Source organism: Zootoca vivipara, chromosome 5, assembly GCF_965207765.1.
Source record: "Zootoca vivipara chromosome 5, rZooViv2.hap1.1, whole genome shotgun sequence".
NCBI lineage: Eukaryota > Metazoa > Chordata > Lepidosauria > Squamata > Lacertidae > Zootoca > Zootoca vivipara.
Genome location: NC_142588.1, coordinates 63,960,311 through 63,985,866, shown reverse-complemented (window position 1 = coordinate 63,985,866; position 25,556 = coordinate 63,960,311). Strand labels below are relative to the sequence as shown.

At 40.6% G+C, this 25,556-nt stretch overlaps 1 protein-coding gene across 3 annotated transcripts in view; it reads left to right on the top strand.

The window, feature by feature from the left end:
- PER2 (period circadian regulator 2) overlaps positions 1–25,299 on the top strand; it is a 34,168-nt gene extending 8,869 nt beyond the window's left edge. Inside the window, exons 2-22 of one of the 3 annotated variants that reach the window (XM_088670812.1) lie at positions 3,702–4,127; positions 5,397–5,551; positions 6,125–6,246; positions 7,211–7,412; positions 8,796–8,847; positions 9,647–9,783; positions 9,882–9,960; positions 11,567–11,673; positions 12,313–12,466; positions 14,391–14,496; positions 15,255–15,389; positions 15,590–15,692; positions 15,971–16,127; positions 16,222–16,340; positions 16,819–17,022; positions 17,241–17,501; positions 18,212–19,059; positions 19,905–20,091; positions 20,191–20,380; positions 21,371–21,521; positions 21,843–25,299. In XM_088670812.1, the coding sequence (XP_088526938.1) occupies positions 3,904–4,127; positions 5,397–5,551; positions 6,125–6,246; positions 7,211–7,412; positions 8,796–8,847; positions 9,647–9,783; positions 9,882–9,960; positions 11,567–11,673; positions 12,313–12,466; positions 14,391–14,496; positions 15,255–15,389; positions 15,590–15,692; positions 15,971–16,127; positions 16,222–16,340; positions 16,819–17,022; positions 17,241–17,501; positions 18,212–19,059; positions 19,905–20,091; positions 20,191–20,380; positions 21,371–21,521; positions 21,843–21,953 (3,804 nt within the window). In that variant the 5' untranslated portion in view covers positions 3,702–3,903 and the 3' untranslated portion in view covers positions 21,954–25,299. Of the gene's footprint in view, positions 1–3,701; positions 4,128–5,387; positions 5,552–6,124; positions 6,247–7,210; positions 7,413–8,795; positions 8,848–9,646; positions 9,784–9,881; positions 9,961–11,566; positions 11,674–12,312; positions 12,467–14,390; positions 14,497–15,254; positions 15,390–15,589; positions 15,693–15,970; positions 16,128–16,221; positions 16,341–16,818; positions 17,023–17,240; positions 17,502–18,211; positions 19,060–19,904; positions 20,092–20,190; positions 20,381–21,370; positions 21,522–21,764 lie in introns of all 3 variants that reach the window. The other 2 variants (XM_035133535.3, XM_088670813.1) reach the window with 2 other exon arrangements.
- Positions 25,300–25,556: the final 257 nt, after the last annotated feature.

Sequence of the window (25,556 nt, the reverse complement as noted above, 5' to 3'; positions counted from 1 at the left end):
GGAGAGTCGCAGTTCAGCACTTATCTGAACCCCTGGTCCTGTGCCTTTTTCCTTCGCCGCCCACCTCACTCGAATATAAGCCGAGGGCGGCTTTTTCAGCACGTTTTTGGTGCTGAAAAAGTAGGCTTATACTCGATTATATATGTAATTCTAGGTGGCTAAATAGCTTAATGAAGGGTATCTAGAACCACTCTGAGATAATGGTCTGGTTCACATGGAGAGGCCAAGAAATGTACTATTCAATGAATAGAAATGTCATTACTGGAAGTTAGACCTCTGGTTTAACTACTAGTACTATAACTTTGGTGTGCTATGCCTCCGGTACACAGGAGCATATTAGTACCCGGAAACTACAACTAATCCAGAATGCGGCCGCTAGACTGGTGACTGGGAGCGGCCGCCGAGACCACATAACACCGGTCCTGAAAGACCTACATTGGCTCCCAGTACGTTTCCGAGCACAATTCAAAGTGTTGGTGTTGACCTTTAAAGCCCTAAACGCCCTCGGTCCGGTATACCTGAAGGAGCGTCTCCACCCCCATCGTTCTGCCCGGACATTGAGGTCCAGCTCCGAGGGCCTTCTGGCGGTTCCCTCACTACGAGAAGCCAAGTTACAGGGAACCAGGCAGAGGGCCTTCTCGGTAGTGGCACCCACCCTGTGGAATGCCCTCCCACTAGAGGTCAAAGAGAACAACAACTACCAGACATTTAGAAGGCATCTCAAGGCAGCCCTGTTTAGGGAAGCTTTTAATGTTTGATGGATTTCTGTATTTTAATGTTTGATGGATTTCTGTATTTTAGAATTTCTGTTTTGTTGGAAGCCGCCCAGAGTGGCTGGGGGAACCCGGCCAGATGGGCGGGGTATAAATAATAAATTATTATTATTATTATTATTACTCATGTGTAAGAATAAGCTGGGATGTTGTGCAAAGCTATAGTTTGGTAGCAGCAGTAGCATTTTGATTTTGCAGAATGCTTTTATTTTGTGTCATAGCTGAACTGTCTGTTGCACATACTTTTTCAATACAGAGTTCATCTTGTGTACAGAAATCTTTAAAAATATTGCTCTGAGATCATTGGTGGCACAAACTTTATTGTATTATAATTATTGCCATATATTTTGGCATTCTTTCAGTAGCAGAGTTATTCTGCTAATTTGAGATCTTGAGCATGTCTTAATTTGGTGCCTTCTTGTTAGAGCCCATCAGTATGAACATTTGTGCCTGAACCACAATTTTCTAGCCTCTGAATTTATTTAAATGAGTTTTGTATACACACACTAGTACTTTAATGACTGCCAGCCAATTCCATGTCAATTTGAAGTTTGTGGGGTCCAATCCACAAATATGGTGTGCTGAACTGACCACTTGTGCTGCCTGTCCTCACTCCTTTAAATCCCAGCACAACTGAGGCAGTAATGCCCTCTCTTACTGCTTTGAAATAACCAGCCGTGCTGTTGTGATCTATGAGAGTATTTGCAACATCTTGAAGGCAGTGATGGCCATCAACTTCAATAGATTTAAAAGAGGATTATACAGACTCGTGGAGAATAAGGCTATTAATGGCTATTAGCCATGTTGGCTATTCTCTTCCTCCACAGTTGGAGGCAGTATGCTTCCAGTTGCTGGAAACTGCAGAAGTTCAGAAAGTGCTCCTGTGCTTTGGTCCTGCTTGTGGGTTTTCCACAGGGACTTGGTTGGACACTGAGAGAACAGGTTGCTAGACTAGATGGGCCATTGGCCTGATAAAGCAGGCGTTGTTGTTGTTTAGTCGTTTAGTCGTGTCCGACTCTTCGTGACCCCATGGACCATAGCAGGCCAGGCACTCCTGTCTTGCACTGCCTCCCGCAGTTTGGTCAAACTCATGTTCGTAGCTTCGAGAACACTGCCAACCATCTCGTCCTCTGTCGTCCCCTTCTCCTAGTGCCCTCCATCTTTCCCAACATCAAGGTCTTTTCCAAGGATTCTTCTCTTCTCATGAGGTGGCCAAAGTATTGGAGCCTCAGCTTCACGATCTGTCCTTCCAGTGAGCACTCAGGGCTGATTTCCTTAAGAATGGATAGGTTTGATCTTCTTGCAGTCCATGGGACTCTCAAGAGTCTCCTCCAGCACCATAATTCAAAAGCATCAATTCTTCGGCGATCAGCCTTCTTTATGGTCCAGCTCTCACTTCCATACATCACTACTGGGAAAACCATAGCTTTAACTATACGGACCTTTGTAGGCAAGGTGATGTCTCTGCTTTTTAAGATGCTGTCTAGGTTTGTCATTGCTTTTCTCCCAAGAAGCAGGCGTCTTTTAATTTCATGACTGCTGTCACCATATGCAGTGATCAAGGAGCCCAAGAAAGTTAAATCTCTCACTGCCTCCATTTCTTCCCCTTCTATTTGCCAGGAGGTGATGGGACCAGTGGCCATGATCTTGGTTTTTTTGATGTTGAGCTTCAGACCATATTTTGCGCTCTCCTCTTTCACCCTCATTAAAAGGTTCTTTAATTCCTCCTCACTTTCTGCCATCAAGGTTGTGTCATCTGCATATCTGAGGTTGTTGATATTTCTTCCGACAATCTTAATTCCGGCTTGGGGTTCATCTAGTCCAGCCTTTCGCATGATGAATTCTGCATATAAGTTAAATAAGCAGGGAGACAATATACAACCTTGTCATACTCCTTTCCCAATTTTGAACCAATCGGCTGTTCCATATCCAGTTCTAACTGTAGCTTCTTGTCCCACATAGAGATTTCTCAGGAGACAGATGAGGTGATCAGGCACTCCCATTTCTTTAAGAACTTGCCATAGTTTGTTGTGGTCGACACAGTCAAAGGCTTTTGCATAGTCAATGAAGCAGAAGTAGACGTTTTTCTGGAACTCTCTAGCTTTCTCCATAATCCAGCGCATGTTTGCTATTTGGTGTCTGGTTCCTCTGCCCTTTCGAAATCCAGCTTGCAGGCGTTATGTTATGTTAAAGAGCTATCAGTAGATTTGTTGATAGCTTTGACAGTTGTCTTTCATGATGTGATCCCAGTAACTTACCATTTCTCTCAATATAGATTTATGCAAATACATATATCTAATTATTTGCTTATTCCCTCTTGTTACTAGCTGCTATTTGGTTCAAGGCTGTTTCTTGGTGTAAGAGGAATAGTAAGTTTCACAATAGAAAGTATCCAAGTATGGCTAGCAGTACCGTAGTAATGTAGTTTAGCAATGCCCATAAATTGCAATTCCTCTTTCAACCAAAAGCAAATTATCTTGCATGCATCTCTAGATGGTTGGGAAGAAGAGTGGTGTATGATTGTGAAAGCTTGGGGGCAAGATGTAAAATGTCTAGAAAATCCAGTTAGGGTATATAAACCTTTGGTTCACCACGGTTATATTAAGTCTCCTAAATGAGACTCTACTACACTCTAAAAGGGCTTTTGGATAATTTCTCTATCCTTCCATCATTTATATAGAAATGGTGAATCAGGAAATCAAAAGTGGTGATGTACCATATGACTTTCAACAATATACTAATTTTGTTAATACAACCAAAATATGAACTCATTTTTTCACAATTAATATTTATGGGGTTAGATGCAAACTATGTTGGATACACTTAAGATCTGCTGACTTCAATGGGATCAAAGTGTGACTAACTTCATCTAGATTCAACCAGTAGTTCTTTGCATGCTTATTCAACAACTGTTTTTCTTCCTCCTAGGTGAACTCAAATGTAAAATTTGAAAATGCTGAATACTGATAACAAAAATGGCTTTAAAAATATCAGAACTGTACAGCAGCTTGTGCTAAGTACAGGTATTCTGTTCTATAACTGAGGAGCTGGATTCTGAACTATATAAAACAATTTGAACTCTTTGAAAATATTTTATAACAGTCATTGGCCCTGAAGTTCTTTGCTCAAAATGAGTGAATATTTGGAAATGGCAAATGCAGAAAACATGGATATTCAGATGAAGAATGAACAGAATTTGGATGCCCTTCAGGAAGATATTGAAATGAATGGTGGATCCAGTGCAAATGATGCAAGTGAAAATTACTCCAGTGGGCATGATTCACATAGCAATGAGGGTGAAGAAAATGGGAAAGAGGCAACTATGATTATGGAATCTTTAGACTGTTATAAAAGGTAATGATGCTACACAGTAGTTCTGGTTGTATGAATGAGTGTGTGTATGTATGTATATGTAACATGCACTAATGTAACTACAGAATCATCCAATATGGTGCCTTGGATATGCTTCACTCATCAGTCATTTATATGGAGATACTGAGAGTGTTAGTGGTTTTTAAGTCCTAACTTGAGATGTAATATGCTCACATCTTATGAGGGGGTTTCGGTTCCAAGGGTAAAGTGTATACGCAAAAGTCACCTATAGTCAAAATCATGTTTCCCTTGGAGCTGGGCTGCCGCAAACTGAGGAGGGACCAGAGCCAGCATGCTGAACAGAAAGCAAGGCGAGAGTTTGAATGCTCTTTTCACTCTGTGTCCTCTTGGGTTAGGTAAAGGTAAAGTGACCCCTGACCATTAGGTCCAGTCGTGACCGACTCTGGGGTTGCGCGCTCATCTCGCATTATTGGCCGAGGGAGCCGGCGTATAGCTTCCAGGTCATGTGGCCAGCATGACAAAGCCGCTTCTGGAGAACCAGAACAGCACATGGAAACGCCGTTTACCTTCCCGCTGTAGCGGTTCCTATTTATCTACTTGCATTTTGACGTGCTTTCGAACTGCTAGGTTGGCAGGAGCTGGGACCAAGCAACGGGAGCTCACCCCGTCACAGGGATTCGAACCGCCGACCTTCTGATCAGCAAGCCCTAGGCTCAGTGGTTTAACCACAGCGCCACCTGGGTCCCTTGTCCTCTTGGGTTACAAGGCACCAAAATAACTTTTAAGCTCTCTACCTTGCTTCTCAGGCAAGGCCTGTTTGATGTGCTGGCTCTGGGACCAGCAGAGATGCTGTCATGAGATCTCACAGGATGTCAGACAGACCTGTGAAATCCCATGAGGGCATCCCTACTACGTTAAGAATAAGGCTTCTACTACGAGAATTGTGTTGCACTAGCAGCTGCTGCATTTAGATCTCACCCACTGAAATAAAAGAGACCTACATTAGTCTTGTCCATTAATTTCATTGGGTCTGCTCTCAAGTAATCTCTTTTATATTAAATAACAGTAAATTAAGAATGATCATACCACACATTTTTTAGATCCTTATATGAACAAACAGTCCATATAAGGAAGAAATAATTATAAATCTCAGTTGTCTTAAGAGCAATGTATACCCAGTCTACATGCAATTAATCATTTTGCTCTTTTAATTAATAAACATTAAGAACTTGGGCTTTGCAGAATACAAACTACATTTAAACCAGAATTGTTTTTGTTCAGGTTGTCTAGCAGCGAACTATCATCTAAATCTAAAACCCAGAAGGAAGTAATAAAAACATTGCAGGAATTAAAAAGGCATCTTCCTCCTGATAAAAGGATCAAAGGCAAACCTAGTATCCTGGCAACTCTGAAGTATGCGCTTGGAAGCATTAAGCAAGTTAGAGGTAACTATATCAAACCTTCTGTTGAATCAGTGAAATTTAAACTTCATTGTCGAACTACAGTAGCAAGCAGCAAGAGAGATGCTGAATTAATAACTGTCTCTTAGTATGCTGGTTGGATTCCTGGAGCATTTTATTTGTCATAATCTTCCTCTTCTTGGTCTTTACTTTCTTCAACTAAAACACTAGGGTGGGACTTGTTTGATGTCTATTCAGTATGAACACATATTGCACATGAACAGTGTGAAAGCATTGCAGAGTAAAAATTTCAGATTAACTGCTGTAAAACAAGATACCACTTGCATGTTTAGACACATTCACTCTCTCTTGCCTTACCTGCCACCTGAGAGGTGGTGTCATAACCCGAGGTGGGGGAGGGTTTTACCCTCTACCTGCTTAGCAACCTGAGAAGGGGTTGTCTTTTCTGAATGTTTGTTTAAGCCACTGGAAACCTTGATGGTAGAATGCTCACTCCTGAGCTACATTTCTGTTCTAATTACACTACCATGTATTCTTTACAGAATATGATTTATTTTAAACAGTGTTATTCAAAATATAAACTTGGTTCTCCTGTAGCCAATGAAGAATATTACCAGTTGTTGATGACTAATGAAAGCTATCCTTGTGGCCTTGATGTATTGTCCTATACTGTGGAAGATGTTGAAAACATTACCACAGAATACATCATGAAGAATGCAGTGAGTATCCTTGCCCATGAACACATGCACAAATGATTTTTTAAAAGACTGAACTGGGAGTTGCAGAAATTCACGGTTGTTAATAATCACAGCTTCTATATTTCTAAATCAAATAACAGCATCACCATGTTACATGACAGGCAGTGTGGTGTGGTGGTTAAAGTGTTAAACCTGGTCTATGAAATGTAGGTTCAAATTCCCTCTTGCCTGTAAATATCACTGATGACCCCAGGGCAGGCTGTCTTCTACACACAGTTTGTGTGAGGTTACATTGGGGTAAGGAACTCAGATCCCCATGCTGCTTTCAGCTTTTGGGAGGAAAGGCAGAATAACATTGTAAGAAATGAAAAATAAAATCTAGAAAACTACTGCCTTCCAAAGTGAACAGAAAATGCTCTCGGTCTAGTTTCAGTGATATATGGGGGATCTCTGTGAATTTCCATATTGCACTAATTTTGCAGCCTTTTGAGTGCTTCCAGAGGAAATTCAGTAGCATTAGAAAAACACTTGGGGCTAAATTGATCCAACATTCATAATTGTGTAACCATAGTTAAAAGTCAAGAGTAAGCCATGGGGACCTATTCTTTCTAAGTAAATGGGAAGTCTGCCGCAAACAAGTGCAAAGGCAATCTGCAAGAAGGGGAAGAGGCAAAGAATAGTGTGTATTGATGACTGCTTGGAGTACCCCACACAATCTTATATGTAGTTACTCTTCTGGTGTGGCATCTAAGAAAATATGCTTTAGATTACAACTGCCAGATTTTTATTACAAAATCATTGATAAATATGCAGGTAAATACTAATACTCTTAACAAGGGAAAAAATGTAAACCTACCATGTCTCATTGCTTTAGAATATTTGTAACTCACAAAACTTCTGTTTAATATTTTCCCTGACTAAACTAATTTTGACTTGCTATGTATTGGGTGCTTTATTGTGTGGTGTTTTTTGTTTTGTTTTTAAGGATATGTTTGCTGTAGCTGTTTCTTTGGCTACTGGGAAAATTCTGTACATCTCCGATCAGGCTGCCTTTATTCTCCGCTGTAAGAAAGATGTATTTAAAAATGCCAAATTTGTGGAGTTTCTGGCACCTCAGGATGTCAGTGTGTTCTACAGCTCTACTACTCCATACCGATTGCCATCCTGGACTATTTGCAATGGAGTTGGTAAGTGTGTTTAAATTGTTGAGCAGTGGGGAGGCACATCTGCATTTGAGCCACTAGGATATGTCTTTGCTTAATTGCTGTTTCTTTAGCTTTTTGCTCTTTTTAATTGGCACAGTCATTTGTAACTATTAGATACAAATCTTTTATATTCTGATCTTTTTTGCTCATTTCATCTGGCTAATAGGATGATTAAGCACTGTACTTACATGCTCCAGAGAGGTGACTGTGTACGCCTGTTGCTGCAAAATCAACAAAAAAAGCCTTGTGGTACCTTTAAAAAAAAGGGAAAAAAATATTGTGGCAGAAGCTTTCATGGGGCTGAGCTTACTTAATTGAGTTATTTGTCTGATAAGGTGGACTCTAGGTGAGGAAAGCTTTTGTTACAGTAAGTACAGTGGTACCTCTACTTACGAATTTAAGGCGTTCCGAACGCACATTTGTAAGTCGAAAAAAAATTGTAAGTCGAATTCCATAGGAATGCATTGGGAGAAAAAATTCGTAAGTCGAAGCAACCCTATCTAAAAATTCGTAAGTAGAAAAAAATCCTATCTAAACTGCATCCAAGATGGCGGATGGAGCTCCATTCGTAAGTAGAAACATTCGTAAGTAGAGTTATTCGTAAGTAGAGGTACCACTGTATATTAGTTTTTAAGGTCCCGGAAGAATTTTTGTTGGTTTTGTGCATACTTCCATTCAGTTCTTTGGCAAAACAAAACTTTACTTTTGATATTATTCCAGTCCCTTCACTGGAACATCATACAGTTGGTGTGAATATACTCTGTCCAGCTTTTAAAACTGTATTGTTCAGAATAGAACAACAACCTTCATGTCGTTACTTCCCAGTCTTCTGATGCCCTGAGAGATAGTGAGAGACAGCAACTTTGAACAGGGAGGAGCTTCCAATTTTTAAAATACGGATTTTCTCTTATAGCTTTGAAAACCTATTTTAACAATTACATCTAGTAGTCATACCTCAGGTTACAGATGCTTCAGGTTGTGCGTTTTTGGGTTGCGTACCACGGCGAACCCAGACGTACCGGAATGGGTTACTTCCGGGTTTCGGCACTCACGCATGCGCAGAAACACTAAATCACGCTTTATGCCGAAGTGTGCGTACGCAGACATGGCGCTGCGGACATGCCTCCCACACGGATCATGTTCGCAACCCGATATTAGATAAATTAGTTTGGTGCAAACACAATGTAGAGTTCTCTTAACTGCACTAAAATAACAAGAATAAAGGCACCTTTTTCTGCCAGTTACTGTGTTTGAATTGTTTTCAGCTGTGTAATTGCAGAGGACATCTTTCTGACTTTCAGAGTATACACTTCATTCTGTTACTGTAGATTATAAAGTCATTTTCATACTTTTATATTTTTATAGAGTCTACCACCCAGGAGTGCATGGAGGAAAAGTCTTTTTTTTGCCGCATCAGGTGAGGCAAATTTTAAAGTCAGCCTGGGGACTAACAGATGTTTTGCTTCAATCTATTTATGTTCATTGGTAGTGGCTTAGCCGACTTACGAAGATGAATTCCAGAATCCTCACGATAAGCTGAATAGACCTTACAGTTTAAGAAGTCACCACAAAAAGCAGTTTCTAGACTGTTGCATATTCAGTAGTGGCAAGTGAGGTGGTACAGGTGGGCTCTGTTGCTCTCCCAGCTTCCCAACACAGTGGGTTGCTTACCAAGAGAGTGAAGAGGGGGGTTGACTCCACCACGTCTCTCTCCCCATGACTTACCCCTCCCCCTCCCCCTCTCGGTAAGCATTAGTGACTCCTGTGTTGGGAAACCAGGAGAACAGCAACATAGTCCCACCTTCAAGAATGCTTTGATGGTGTTTCCTGCTCGGCAGGGGGTTGGACTGGATGGCCCTTGTGGTCTCTTCCAACTCTATGATTCTATGATTCACTGCCTCACTGGCCACTACTGTACGTATTGCTTCTCACATAATAAGGCCTAATGGCCCTTGCACATACATGGTCATGGAAAACATTCCATGTTCCTTGCACTTCCTAGAGTGTCACCTTGGAGAGTCTCTGTTTTTCACTGGTGATTTTTCAGAGGATGCTTTAGTAAGAAGGAGGGTTTAAGAGTCTCCCTATGTGCATGGAAGTAGCATGCAGCCCTTTAGTCCGAAACCCATCGCTTAGATTCAGCTACCAAATACCTTATTCTGCTTGGGGGCTATGTAAACTATAAGAACTCAACTGTTGTTTCTTTTAATTTTTAGTGCAGGGAAAGAGGAGCATACTGGTGAGATCTGCTACCACCCATTTCGTATGACTCCATACCTTATCAAAGTACAGGATGAAGATGATCAGCTTTGTTGTGTGTTGCTTGCAGAAAAGGTCCACTCTGGTTATGAAGGTAATAATACAGCAATTTTTGTGTGTGCTTGAAATAAAGCATCTTGTTCATATAAATGCTCTAGTTCTACAAACCTTGTCCTTATTTTTTCCTTTCAGCACCCAGAATTCCTTCTAATAAAAGGATATTTACAACTACACACACCCCAAGTTGTTTGTTCCAAGATGTAGATGAAAGGTGAATTACTAAAACTATGATATGCATGGCTGTGTATTTCGCTGTAGTATTGACTAAAATGCAAAAATAGGTAGGAAATATTGATGTGTGACTATGGTGAAATGTCCTTGGTGGGATACCTTTGCAGTTGTTTAAATAATGAGGATATTAATTTTTTAAAAAAACAAAACAAAACCTTGGTGAATCTAGTTGTGAATTTGATCCATGTTTGACCCTTATTGCATTATGGACAGGAGAGGTCTTTCTGTTGCCCATTTTCTTGAAATGTTCTTCAAAACAGTGATGGGATACATTTCTAGGATGACCTCTTAACTCCTTTATTTTATTTTCTTTATTTACTCATACTAAAATTGCATAACTTAATCTTATTTTGATACCTTGTTCTATGTAGGAAAAGGGGGAAGATGGACACTATAGCAGCTTGCTGGGTAGGACAGAGCTACTACACCATCTTCCCAGTAGGTGGGTCACTCTTGCTTACCAGGAGGGAGAAAGGTGAGGCAGGGAAAAGGTTGGTGTGGTGTAAATCTACTGGTATAGTCAATATGGCGCTCCTGGTGGTGCATTTTCACCATGCCCACCTCCCCACCACCTCACCCGCTACTGATAAGCAGCTGCAACCCACCTGCCAGGAAGTTGGCATACTGACTCCACCCCACCCAGTGAGCTGCTTCTGTTTTGTATAGTATATTTTTGTCTGCACTATAAGTCCCCTAGAATCTTGCTTTGTTTTAGGCATCCCTGCCATCTCGCCTTCCCCCCGATAAGCAAGAGAGACTCTCCTGCCATGAAGCCAATGTAGTAGTTCTGCCCCACCTGGCAAACCACTTTGGTTTATCGCAGGTGACCACAACAGCTAGAGTTACTAGACTTTTTGGAGGTTGCATGCTTCATAATTGCCTCTTACGTCCTGAAAATTAGCACAGAAAAGAGTGTCGTAAATATTACACAATAATATTTATCTGTATCTGAAGAAGTGTGCATGCACACAAAAGCTTATACCAGAACAAACTTAGTTGGTGTATAACAGGCACGTCCAACAGGTAGATCGTGATCTACCAGTAGATCACTGGATGCCTGTGGTAGATCAATGGCAGATCACTGGCTCCCCCCAAAGAAGCTCAACAACTTTGGCTCCCCTAAAAAAAAAGCTCAATTTTTTTTGTCCTGCACCTCCCAAAAATGGCACTTTCCTTCTCCCTAAAAAAGCTCAACAACAACTTTTGATCTGAATGCCTTAAAATGGGCCTTCCTCCTCCCCAAAAAAGCTCAACAACTTTGACCTGAACCCCAAAAAAGGGGGTAGATCACAGCAAGTTTTTAACTCTGTAAGTAGATCGATCGCAGTCTCTTGGGAGTTGGCCACCCCTGGTGTATAAGGTGCTACTGGACAATTTTTTGATTTTTATTTCGACTATGTCCGACCAACACAGCTACCTACCTGAATCTAATAATATTTAGGTTCCACGTATTGGTTTGCAGAACTAAACCTGATACAAGTCCAAACATTTATTCTGATTTTATTTCAACAAAGTCTGTAAATGAACTTAAGGCTGTGTTTAAATGTATTTTGCTTCATGATTATTTAACCTTTTGTTGTTGTTAGAGCGGTGCCTTTGTTGGGATACTTGCCTCAGGACTTAATTGGAACTCCTGTCTTAGTGCATCTTCATCCAAGTGACAGACCTTTAATGATAGGAATTCACAAAAAAAGTAGGTGACTCCTTTTGCATAGTGTGTTTTTCATGAAGGTTGGGGGCAATAAAGAATAAGGGATCCTCATATAGTTTTTGGTAACTTTTAATCAGTTCATTGCTCTTCTGATTATTAGATCATAAAAACATACACAAACTGTTAATTGTAGACTCAAGTATCATGAGCTAGATCATATTAAATTAGGCATAATATGTCATTAGTGCACCCATATTTTTTGTTTGTTTTTGTTCTGAAATTTGTTATTGTTTTAGGTTGTACATGGGTCTCCCATCCAGGTCTACATCTGCTTAGTTCTGAAACTTTTATAACATTTGGTGTTTTCACATTATTCACTGACTCTTATATACCCACAGCCCCATTTGATTCCATGTTGATGTTAAGACCACCACAAATTCCTCCACCCCACTCAGAAATAGATAAGATTAATAATCAGGGAAGCATTTTAAAATAGAGTAATGCTTAGCTGTGAATTTTCAGTAGTCTTCAGTTCAGTCTCAAGCACATTTAATTTTGATACCTTTATTTAAACCTTTCAATGTGAAATCTTGGGAATTACAAATACATGGATCATTTAAAATGAGAAATTGTAAATATTTCTACAATAAAGCTGAAATTTGAATCAATTTTTTTCGTTAGTTCTTCAGTGCGGTGGACAGCCATTTGATTATTCACCAATCAGGTTCTGCACCAGAAATGGTGAATACATAACTCTGGATACTAGCTGGTCCAGTTTCATCAATCCCTGGAGTCGAAAGATTTCTTTTATAATTGGAAGACACAAAGTTAGAACGTAAGTAATTAAGTGCTAATAAAAATGAAAGTTATTGTGTCATGAATTATTTGAGATTGATCTGTTAAATACTGAAAAGAATAATGTGGAAACCTGATTTCCACAACTACCTGAGTAGCAACAACCTATTGGAAATGCTACCCACCCCCAAAAATCCTTTAAGAGCTGATCTACACATCTTTGGAAACTGAGATTCCATTATATAACCAGAAATTATGGGAATGGCTTTTAAAAAGTAAATAACAGGTGTGGAGTGCCCATTCTGGATCAGGACACTGGCAGATATAAGGAGGACTTTAACCCTTCCCCCCACTCCAAGTGCAGTCCTGAACTGAGGTGGATGGGCTCATCTGCTACAGTGGCGCCTCGCTAGACGAATGCCCTGTCAGATGAATTTTCTGCTATACGAATAGGTTTTGCGATCGGAGGTTGCCTCGCAAGACGAGGTTTTCTATGGCCGGCGCTTCGTCTTGCGAAGCGTGGCCATAAAAACCTCTGATCACAAAACCTACAGGGCATTCCTCTAGCGAAAGGGGAACGAGCTGCAGCACAGGAAGAAGGCAAAGGAAGATCAGCTGAGAGGCGCTGACAGCTGTCACTGCCTCTCAGCTGATCTTCCTTTGCCTTCTTCCTGTGCTGCAGCTCGTTCCCCTTTGTGTTCCGCTGGTCTCTGCCGGTGAGGGGCAACCGGCAGAGACCAGCGGAACACAAAGGCTGTAGCGCGGGAAGAAGGGGGGGAGAAGTGGATTCTTCCCGCCGCCGCCAAGCCAGTCCGCGGCGGGGGCTTTTCGGATCCTCCGCTTCCCCCCCCCCCACCGCCCGACAAGGCGGGGATGGGACAAGGCTTCTCCAGCCTCATCAGATCCTTGGGCAGTGGGGAGGGAGCGGAGGATGGGGAAGGCAGCCAGCGAAAACGTCCCCACACCCGCGCGCTTCGGCTCCGGGTGACGGGGCCGAAGTGCGCCAATGCGGGGGTGTTTCGCCGCCCCCCCTGCAAAAGCAGGCTTGCTAGCCGCCGTTCCAATGGCGCCTAGCAAGCCCGTCCAGGTGAGGGAGTGGGCGCTGCTCCCGCCGCCGCCCACCCCCTCACCTGGACGGGCTTGCTAGGCTAGGCTAGGCGCCGTTGGAACGGCAGCTAGCAAGCCTGCTTTTGCGGGGGGCGGCGGAACACCCCTGCATCGTCGCACTTCGGCCCCGTCACCCGGAGCCGAAGCGCACCGGTGCGGTGACGTTTTCACTGGCTGCCTTCCCCAAGCCAAGGGGAAGGCAGCCGCCGAAACACCCCTGCATCGGCGCACTTCGGCCCCGTCACCCGGAGCCGAAGCGTGCCGGTGCGGGGATGTTTTTGCTGGGTGCCCCTATGATGTGGATATTTCACAACTTTTGGAAAACCTTTCTACTAACAGTTGCAGGCTTTCATATTAGTAGTAGCAAGAACCACCTCCATTCAATGTAGAACATTCATATGATAATAATTGCTATACATTATGGCTAATTGGATAATATCTGACTACATTTGGGATAGTTCTGGTGTTTTTGCTTCTGTGTATTTAGTACTGGTAATTATGGAGACTTTTGTCAAATGTGTAGAGCATGGAAAGTTCAAACATAAAAAAATGGAATCTATTTGCAACCATATTTCTGAACATAGATTTGTTGAGGGGGGAGGGTACATGAAAAAATTCAAATTGCTCTTTTAAATATGTGCTATAAAGTAAATGTTTTTAACAAGAAACTTGTAAGTGCTGCAGATCTTTCCAATCTTGTCAAGAATTACTTCAGAATGAAGAAGTCATGTTTGGAGTGAGTAAGCCTGAATATTTTATTAGTTTAAAAGTTTGTAGATGCAATAGAAAAACAAGGGCTGATATAACTGAAATGAATGCAGTTGTCATATTCCAGATGTTATCAATGATTTTTACAGTGGTCCCTTGAACGAAGATGTGTTTACACCTCAGTGCGCAGAAGAAAAAATCCTTCACCCTAGCATCCAAGAAATTACAGAGGAAATATATCGGTTATTATTACAGGTACACTATGCTTACTGTCTTTTAAATCTAAATTTACCTAAACTTCTGGGGTCTCCTATAGAAGACTGTTATAAGGTAAAATGTTCATAACTTTTTGTCCCAAAGTAATGTAGGCTTACAAAGTATTTAGATACTTGCTCTTAGAATTCTGACCTAGAAATTAACATTGGGCTTCCTTTCTCAATTATTTAAGAAATTTCTCATTACTTCAGCCACTGCAGCAGTTCTGTTGACTGTAGGTTTATGGACAAGAAGGCTCAGGCGATACTAAACTGGACTGCTCACCTTGAAATTAGTGGGAATACATCACCATAAACTAGAACAACGGGTTTTATGAGTATGCTGACTCAATCTTTGCCCCATTTCTGTTCTGGAGCATGGACATGCGAATAGTACTTGCATTTTCCCAGGTGTGCCATGCCACCTATGCTGCGGGTGATTTGCAAAATGACATTCATTCTCTTAACTAGAATGTTGCCTTATCCTGTTTTATCATGAAAATATATCCCTGCAATCATTGTCTGCCTATACAGGAGGTTGTGTCTGTGAAGATGATTCTAGGTGCAATTCTAAAATTATTTCTTTAATATTAGGGAAAACTACTCGACTTGCTTGATACCTTGATTGATTCTTGAACTGCTTGATTGCTTGGTTGATTCTTACTAGTTACAGTATGCAGAATATTTGCATGTATATAGACTCCAGCTAGTCATTTGCTTTTCTGTTGAAAATGTGTGTGTATATGTATTTATATTTAGCCTGTACATAACAGTGGCTCTAGTGGCTATGGAAGTTTGGGAAGCAATGGATCACATGAGCACCTAATGAGTGTGGCTTCATCCAGTGACAGCAATGGGAACAATAATGAAGATACCCAGCGGATACCCAAGCCTGTAAGATTTTCATTATCTTATCTTAATAGTTTCAGTCTAATGGGAAATTGACCCTGGGTTTTTTTTCTAACAGATCTGTTAAAAACATGAGCCACTGAAGTCTAATACCTTCTTCATTCACCCCAATCAGCGATTACCGTGTATGGCTTACTGTAAGCTTTTTCAGTAACTCGTTTGTTTGTTTTAAATCTTCACTCCAGAAGTCTTCTCAAGGTATATGTAACAATGGACGTGAGGCCAAAAATAAAGAGCACGTCTTCGTCAATTCCAGATCGAAGCTTGAAAGTGAGAAAAAATATGCAGGTATGATAGCCAAGTTAATCTGAAATCAAATTTCGGAATAACTCCAATAGTTTAGCTTTAACCAAGAATACCTTGCCTACAGTGTGTGGTCAAGTGCACACAACCCATCCCTGTTTGTAGTTGTCATTTTGCACAAACAGCTTTGCTGTAGACTGGAAACTCTCACATGCTCATACTTAAAGCCCCCCACCTATGTTCCCAGGAGTGTGTTCAGCAGCAGCTCCCTGGCTTTTGAAAGGTCCATATATAAACATTCTTGGGATTTTTGTGTTGCACAGAGAAATCCAGTGACCATATGGAAAGTGCTACTCAGCCAGCAGAAAATGATGGTGTTGGAATGGCTTGTCAGAGGAGCTTGGCTGCAGAAGAACTGGCTTGGGGAGAACAACCTGTTTATTCCTATCAGCAGATCAGCTGTTTAGACAGTGTTATCAGGTGAACAACATTCCACTCCAGTAAAGCAATGGCTATATTTTAAGAAGATCAGGGTGTGTGTTTTTAACCAAGGGTTTTTTGCTTTGACTTGTAGATATTTGGAAAGCTGCAGTGCAGGTGATGCAGTGAAGAAATCACAGCCTTCCTCAAACGCTGCTTCACTGAATTCTGATATGCTTAGAGAGAAAAGGCATGACATTAAAACACCCACAGGTATTTACTGTTAACCGAATTTGTAATGCAATCCTATGCATGTTTTTTCATAAGTAAGTCCCACTCAGTGGTGGCTGGTGACTGATGGGGTGGAAGGCATGAGACCAACAGCAGGTGGCACCAGAGCCAATGACAGGCACAGTCATTCCCTGACTGGTTGTAAACAAGTAAGAAGACAGGCAGGTGGGGGCTGGCTGAGGGCAGACTGAGGTTGGTGGAGGAGTGCCCCATTTGCCTAACAGACCAGCCTCCACTGCTTCCACTAATAATGCACTGTATAAAAACTTGTCAGTATCACTTGTCATGTTAAGTAGGGGTGGGAACTGTGTTTGACTCCTCAAAGCAATTTAGTTAGACCTGAGCTGTATGCTTCACTTGCCGTCATATTTATTTTGTCTTGAGAAACTTACATTTATACGCTTCTTGTTCTTTTCTTTGTGTGCGTGTATCTCTGTGTTGTTATATGTTGGTATTTTAGAAGAAAGTGTGCTGTCAAAATCCCACATAGGCCCTGTGGAGTTGGAGATAGCTGAGAAATCGAATGCTTCTGCTGTTGTTGGTGCTCACTTAACTTCTTTAACTTTGCCTGGCAAGCCAGAGAGTGTTGTATCTTTAACCAGTCAGTGCAGCTACAGCAGCACCATAGTTCATGTTGGAGACAAAAAAACACAGCCTGAATTAGGTACAGTACTGCTTTACAGTTTCTGAGAGGAATGTAGACTTTTATAAATCAGATTTAAGAATGACTGTGTGCTCTCCTTTATGTAGAAGTGAACCATGGGAATACAGATTTGGAAGAACACATTTGGGAATTTGGAAGAACAAATTCTGATCAGATGAAAATGAGATCAGCATTTCACTTTGTTTCCCCTAAATGTTCGTTTGTTCGTTTGTTTTTAGAAATAATCGAAGATGGTCCCAGTGGAACAGAACCCATGGAGAGTCAGCTTATTGCTCCACAATCTACTACTACTCAAAAGAATCAAGAAAAAGAGTCATTTAAGAAATTGGGGCTTACAAAGGAAGTCCTTGCAGTGCATACACAAAAAGAAGAGCAGAGCTTTCTGACCAAATGTAAAGAAATCAAAAGGTTCCATATTTTTCAATATAATTGCAGTTACTACTTTCAAGAAAGACACAAAGGACATCCTGGTAACCGTGGTACGGCTCTCTTTGTTTATAGCCTCATATCACCATCTGAATGAAAGAAACCCATTGTCAGTTAGACATGTTGCAAATGTGCATAGGCAGTTCAGGGTGCTTAGTTCAGTTTTACTATCAAACCAAATTGTAGTTGGCTGACAATCAGTTGCTCCAGAAACTCAATATGCAACCTTAGAAGTATTAAGCAGGTGGATGTGGGATTAAACTCACATTGTCAGTGATGCTTACTTTTCCCCTTTTCCATGACTTAAAGAGCACATGATTTGCTACTGTGTGCAAAAGAATGAACATGATTTCTTTCCTAAACATACATGTTGGGGAACAAGGCTCACTGGGTACAGTGAGGCTTACTTCTGAGCAAGCATGCATAGGATTGTGCTGTTCTTCTAGATTAGAGGTTTGCCATAACATGTGGAACACAGAGGATTAATGAGATGGTGGAAGTGACATGATTTGAGTTGGGGCTCCCCACAGCTTAGAACTAGAACCTCATTTAAATACCAGTTCAGCCCTGGTAACTGTGAAGAAAAGAATGTCTCTCTAAATGTGCACAGTGTCTCTTGTCTACTTATAAGCAGTAGCCAGTTTCCATGTATCTAGAATTTACAGGAAATAGCTTTTGGGTCCAAAGATGTGCTTGAGTCCTGATGTCACCCTTTAAAAATGTTAGATGCATTGTTGAATAGATTTTCTGCCTTTCTCTCCAGGTGTTCATGGACCACGACATGGCTCTGGAGTAGATCAGTCTTGGAAGAAAAATGGGAAGAACAGGAAATCTAAGCCAAAACGACAGAAGCTACACAATTCTTCAGACAGCACAACCTCTGGTACCAAACCTCCACGCAGGTTTCCCCGGCTTGTCCCAAATAGCACAGCCTGGTCTCCATCAGATACTTCTCAAGCAAGTTATCCAGGAATGCCTTTTCCTACAGCTATGTCTACATACCCACTTGCAGTTTTTCCACCAACAGGAACTGTGCCACCAGGTCCTGAAGCGCCTCTTTCTGCTTTCAGTGAATCGCAGGACTCGGGAAATCCCTGTCATTTGCCATTATCACAGTTTCCCAACCCTCTGATGACTCCAGTGGTAGCACTTGTACTCCCCAACTACATGTATCCTCCAGTGAACAATGGGATTCCTCAAGCACTTTATCCTGATCCACCTAGCTTTCCTGCTCAGCCTTCTTTCTCTTCCCAAGCAGTGTTTACAGCACAGCCTCCATTCACTGCCTCGAACACATTCCCACCTCAACTGTTCCATTATAATCCACTGGCAGGGAGTGAAAAGACCGCTGTTGTAGAATCTCGAAATGAGCAATCCCGTTCATGCACTCCACAGTCTCCTGGCCCACAAGGTCAAGCCTCACCACCATTGTTCCAGTCCAGGTGCAGTTCTCCTCTACAGTTGAACCTTCTGCAATTAGAAGAAATGCCCAAAAAAGTGGCTGAAAGTGGTGCTGCTGGTACACTAGGAAGCCATGGAACTGTAACTGATGGAGGGGCGACAAGCAAACCCATGAGCTCAGATGACTGCAACAGAAAAGCATCTTCCCCTGTAAGCATTGTCTGTAACTTCCTGGAAAATATCTGTCTGGGGGGAAACAACATTTTTATCTAATTATGCACATGGAGAGCTCTTTCAATAAGCTCAATTTTTAAACAATTCCATTTTAAAACAATTTCAAATTTTGCATGTTCCTTGGGAAGATTTGTACTAGTTAATATTAGGTAAAGGGTAAAGGGACCCCTGACCATTAGGTCCAGTCGTGACCGACTCTGGGGTTGCGCGCTCATCTCGCATTATTGGCCGAGGGAGCCGGCGTATAGCTTCCAGGTCATGTGGCCAGCATGACAAAGCCGCTTCTGGCAAACCAGAGCAGCGCACGGAAACGCCGTTTACCTTCCCGCTGTAGCGGTCCCTATTTATCTACTTGCACTTTGATGTGCTTTCGAACTGCTAGGTTGGCAGGAGCTGGGACCGAGCAACGGGAGCTCACCCCATCACAGGGATTCGAACCGCCGACCTTCTGATCAGCAAGCCCTAAGCTCAGTGGTTTAACCACAGCGCCACTATTAGATTTATTAAATTTATGTGTCGCCCAATGTAAAGAAAATATTGGGCATTTTACAGTACAGACAAAAATATATAATGTGAAATCATTTAAAGCTTTTAAAAAAACACTAATAAACAACAAACCATAATAAAACAGCCAACTATAAATGAATCTCAAGCTCTTGTTTTATCCTGTGATCTGCGGATATAGGGTGGTATCCAAATGTAAGACATCATCATCATCTTGTTGCATAATCTTAGATTAGGAACTGGAGAGTTATGAACAACAAAAAATACCTTTTGAATTGACAGTTTGTTTTTTGTGGTTTTGTTCTTTCATTGTTCAGGTTGGATCGCCAATGGAAGTTCAAAATAGTGATGCCTTCTCTATATCTAGTGATTTACTTGATATTTTACTCCAGGAAGATGCAAGTTCAGGCACTCTCTCTGCTTTGTCAGGAAGTGGTGTTTCAGCAGCTGCTGAGTCCTTAGGCTCAGTTTCAAATGGATGTGGCATGTCAGGCAGTGGAACAGGTAACATCATGTGCACAGTTAAGAAATCATGAGGCTATTTCAATGAAAAATCTGTTCTCCATAATTAAAAGCACATATTTTTTCTTCTTGTTTCTGAAGGAAATAGTGAAACAAGTCATACCAGCAAATATTTTGGGAGCATTGACTCATCAGAAAACAATCCGAAAACAAAGCGATCAGAACTGGAAGTAAATGAGCAGTTCATTAAATATGTCCTCCAGGATCCCATCTGGCGGTTGATGGCAAATACAGATGACACTGTTATGATGACTTACCAGATTCCCTCCCGGTAATTCAACATTAGTTCAAACTTGAAGCAGCTTTCACTGTGAACTGCCACTTCAAGTAGATGTATACTAGAAATATCTCTAAAAGATTTCATTTCTTAGAACTTCTTTCTGTTGCCTCTTTCCTCCAATTTAACCAAACTTAAATAACAAGTAAAAGATAATATACAGATATATAATAAAATAGGAAAACCATTCTCTTTACAATGAAGTGAGTTAGTGTAAATTTCAAATGCCAGTAATGTTTCATATATATATATTCCATTCATAACCATCCTTTTCTTGAAGTATTTTTATAACATGAAGTAGTCCACACCAACACCTGAAATATTCAATTCTCTTTTTACATACTCAGCAATTGTAAGCTGTGTTAATTCTTGATAATCAACTCCATTCACCCAACATAGCTGACAATCATTTTTTTTGTTTTTTGAAGGATATCCTTGCTTTGTTGATTTACGTATACTTCCCTATGCCTTGGCATATAACAGTCTTCCAATGGTCAAAACATGCAGAATCTGTGTTACATGAATGTAGGGGCTGACTTTGTACAGTTTAGGGTCCTGAGAGTTGTTTAGGAGAGACTCAGGAGCCACAATTGACAGAAGTCCCTGGGAAGAGGGGTTGGTTGTTAAACTACTCTGGAAACTATAGCTCTCTAATGGAAATAGGGGTCAACTAACAACTCTCAGCAGTCTTAACAAACTACAGCTCCCAGGATTCTTTTGGGGAAGCTACAACTGTTTAAGTGGTATAATAGTGCTTTAAATGTCTAGTGTAGATGTGGCCTTAGCAAATGTGCTAAAGATGATCTCCTAGTTCCCTCAACTTAATTTACCTTCTCAGACAAAATGGAAATTGGCATTTGGGTGCTTGGCATAATACCTGCAATGGCAGGAAGCCTGAGCTCCAGAGTAATCAACTATTTATAAAGTCTGCATGTTCGGGTAGTTGAAGACCTGAAAGGGGTTTGTTTGTATATTTTACTTCAGAAACTTAGAAACTGTTTTAGAAGACGACAAACTGAAACTGAAACAAATGCAGAAGTTCCAGCCAAAATTTACTGAGGAGCAAACGAGAGAGCTACTTGAAGTACACCCATGGATTCAGAAGGGTGGACTACCGGGGGCTGTTACTAATTCGGTATGTTTCAATGGTTATTTCTTCTTTCAGTATAAAAGCATTAACTTCTATCTGAGACTTAAGAGTACTCAAATCACAGAGTTGGAGCATTCAGAACCATTTTTGCAGTGTAACCCTAACCATGTTTTTGCATAATCAAGTCACATGGTATTTTAACTGGGCTTACTCCCAGGTTTGTGTGCACAAGATTTCAGACATAGTATGGGAGACGCTTTTGAAATTCATGCTGTTGTGTATTTCTAGTAACAGGTCAAACTACAAGATACCACTGAGGGAAGAAATACCGTATGAGTTACTTTTTTTCTTTTCTTTTTTTGGAAGGAGTGTATTTATTGTGAAGAAAATGTAAACAGCAGATTTTATGCACAAGATGAAGAAGAAATCCATAAAATGGAGCTTAATGAAATGAATGAAGCCATTGGGGGGGAATAGCTCGACTACCCTGAACCAAGTCAACAGTGAAAATGTTTAATCCATGAAGATCCGTTTCGAACATGATCTGCTTTATAACTATTGCAATACATCATTAGATCTTCAGGGTTTTTAAGTTTGTTTCTTGTGAAATGGATCTAATTTTATATAAAGCAAATGGATTTTTTGTTCTAGAAAAAAGTCATTTGTGATTAATCACTTTGAGAGGCTGCATACCTCAACCAGTCACTGCTGAAGAAGTATAATATTCATTATTTAAAACTATGGAGGATATACTCAGAGCCTGAATGGATACAGCAAAGAATTTCACAAAATATTGTGCCATCCTAAAAATTACTTTCAGACTGCTTTTTTTTCAGTGACACATAATTTTGAAATATATGGCATATTTTCTAGTATGGAATATTTTGAATGAATTTCAGGTTAGTGGATAGAATTATGCCTGTTTCCCAAACCTGACTTTACCCAATCCCATCAGTATTCTGATATTTGAGTTGCTTTTAACAACAGTAAGTAATTTCACCTTTCTAAGATATCCAGTAATTTGTTTAGCTTCTTTAAAAAAAGTTGTATGCATGAAAAATCCCTGGCGGCCCGCCCACCCTGCGCCAGTGTCTAACCATTCCTATCCTATTTTTCAATAATCTATGATCCAAAATTATAATAAATTATTCTTGAAATATGCATCAGTGACTTATTTGTTAAATGTTTTAATTGATGTTTGTTCCCACAAATTCCCATATTTTATCAGCCAACAGTAATTGTCAGTTCAGAAACAGTCTTGCAGAGAAGCATACAAAAAATTGCTAGTATCCAAAAAACAAAATTACCCCTTGAATTCTGCACCAAGGAGCTATCTTCCCAAACGGGAGAAACTAATCATAAGACTGATTTAGCTGGCATTATAATATTTTCATAATGAAGAATAATCTGGGGGTTGCAATGATTGCATATAGAATGTTGAGTTACAGTATTGAAATAAGAGGAAGGAGTCTGCTACTGAGGAAGCTTGGGTCAACATGACCAGAACACATTTCAGCTTTTAATTGCCCCTCCTCTTTGCCTTCTCAAACAACTGGCACTCTTTTACCTGCTGAATTACAGGCAATTTCCTCTCCACTGACCTAGTAGTCACTTTAACTATACTACTATATATCATTAACATTGTGGCCTCTTGTGGTGTGGAGAATGGTATAAAATTATATTAGAAAGCCATCTGTAATTGGAGCCTTAATGTACACCTGATATCCGTAACTGCATTCTGTTAATTTTCAAGCTTTTTTAGATTTATCGTTTTTGTTATTTGTGCCCCTAAAGTTAACTTCCGAAGATTGAAGTGTTAGTACTGTATAGAAAATGCTGTTTGTTGCTGAATAGCAGAGCTGATTTCAGGAGTTAGTCACGGGATAAAAATAACTTTTATTTAACTAGGACTGCCTCACCCCATTTGCACTGACCCAGACCCTCCATTTATCATCTGAGATCCTTCTTCATGTGCTCCCTCCATAAGAGGTTTGGAGGGCGACAACACAAGAATGGGCCTTTTCTGCAGTAGTTCCCAGGGAGTTTGGCATAGCACCTTCATTACATATATTTAAGCACCAGGCGAAAACATTTCTCAACGTCCAGGCCTTGGGCTGATTAACATTCTATGGCCTTTTAAATGTATTGGGGGGGTATTGGTTTGTTTTTCTTTTAATGTGTAATTTGTGTTCTCATTTTTATGTTGGGAACAGCCCTATAATCTTTGGATGAAGGGTGGTGTAAAAATTTAAAAAGTGAAATAAAATAGACATAAATGTACATATGCATACTAATCAATATGTCCAAGAAACTTGTCATGCCGTGCTTGATACCAACACGTAAGAACTGTCGGACAAGATCTGGCCTCTGAGCCAAAGATACAGTCCGACAGCATATTGTAACGTATGCTTTAGCAAAGAGAAGTCGTCTCAGGATAATCATGGGTTAATTTATTCCTGGGTGGCTGCTGTGGTGATGGTGGCTGTTTCCAAGCTTTCCTGATAAGTCAGAAGCTTGTAGGTGTTTTTGAATATGAGTCTGCCTTCTGCAATTGGCTAGCAATCAACTTTATCTGAACCAATAAATTGCAGAACTTAATTGTGAGTTGTATAAAATAAGGGTGAAATCCAACGCAGCATTAGCAGGGCTTCTCCTACCCTTGAGTACCCCCAGAAACTGCTCAAGAGGGTTGGGGAACACTCGGGAGTATATTGGAAGTGATTACAGAGGGGAAAGAAACCATAAGTCCCTTTGTACAAGCAGATTTCATCACGGGATACCCCAAGTACAGTATCTTGATTTTCAGTTTGCTTCTGTTGCTCTGGTGCCTTCTAATTTTTGTATTTCGGGAAAGAGGTAAATAATACTTGCTTTATCTGCAACCTTCTCTCAGAGCAACTCGTGGCATTTCGTGCATGTAGCTATGAACCCTGCCTGATGTAGTTTTTCTTCATCATAAACTAGGTAATTGAACTTTTTAATGCTGCTCACACATCAACATGTTGTGCATATCCTGTTGCACTTAAATTGGTCGTTTTTAGCATAACACGAGGAGGGCCATTTTGAGGAAATGAAGCTTTATCTAATGGCATGTACTTAAATTCTGATTCTACAGTCACTTATGCACAGGCTTTACATGTAATTTTTAAATCACATGGAAAACTCTCAGTGCTTAAAAGTGTCAAAATTCAGAGAGTCATATGATTAATTCCACACTCCACAGAACCTTGGGCTTGTGACTTTCTTCTTTTATAGCAGCCACCCACTGCATGGATGAAACTACTCTGAGAGCTTCAAAAGCAGCCTCGTGAAATGGCATTGAGGGTATGTTTTAAAGCGCTGGGGGTGGGAGTTCACCACACCTGCCAATTCCTCTCTGAAGCTGACTGGTGTGACAAGTGTGGTTTAGTATTTAGTACAGGACTTATGGGTGCAAATTTATTTTTGTAGACATCTGCAGCATGTATGTGTGGTCATTTTCACGACGATTTTGAGATGCCGGGGAGAAAAGTTGTTAAACCCTTTAATGGGTGGTTTCATAAAGATATCTACATCATTTTAAAAACTATTTTATTTACAGGAATAGTACTAAAATATTTTCCTATATTTTTTTAAAATTGCAAGCCTCCCTGAAACCGGATTTGTTGTAGATTATTTTAGCTTACAAATACTTGGTCACTATGAGAGAACTTCATTAATGTGTGGCTTTTCCATCTTCAAACAATGTTTTCTGTCTACTGTGCAATATTGGTTTTTTGTCATGTGACTTATTTTTACTACGTGCTTTGTAGAAAATTGGTAAATAAAGAATTTTTATTTTTAACTGTAGTCTTTCCATAATTACTTTGTCTGGTTAAACTGTTCTACAGTGAAGACTTGATATGAGAAATATCTGCATCCAAATGCCAATGCTTAAAATGAAATACTTGCCAGAATTTTGAATAATTGTCATTCTTGTCTTCCAGATGGGTATTGGTATAACTCTTTAGCCTGTCAACCATTTTATAGGAACCTGTGGTCTTCCAGATGTTGTTGGACTCCCATCACCAGTAGCCAGTGATAATGGAAGTTGTAGGCCAG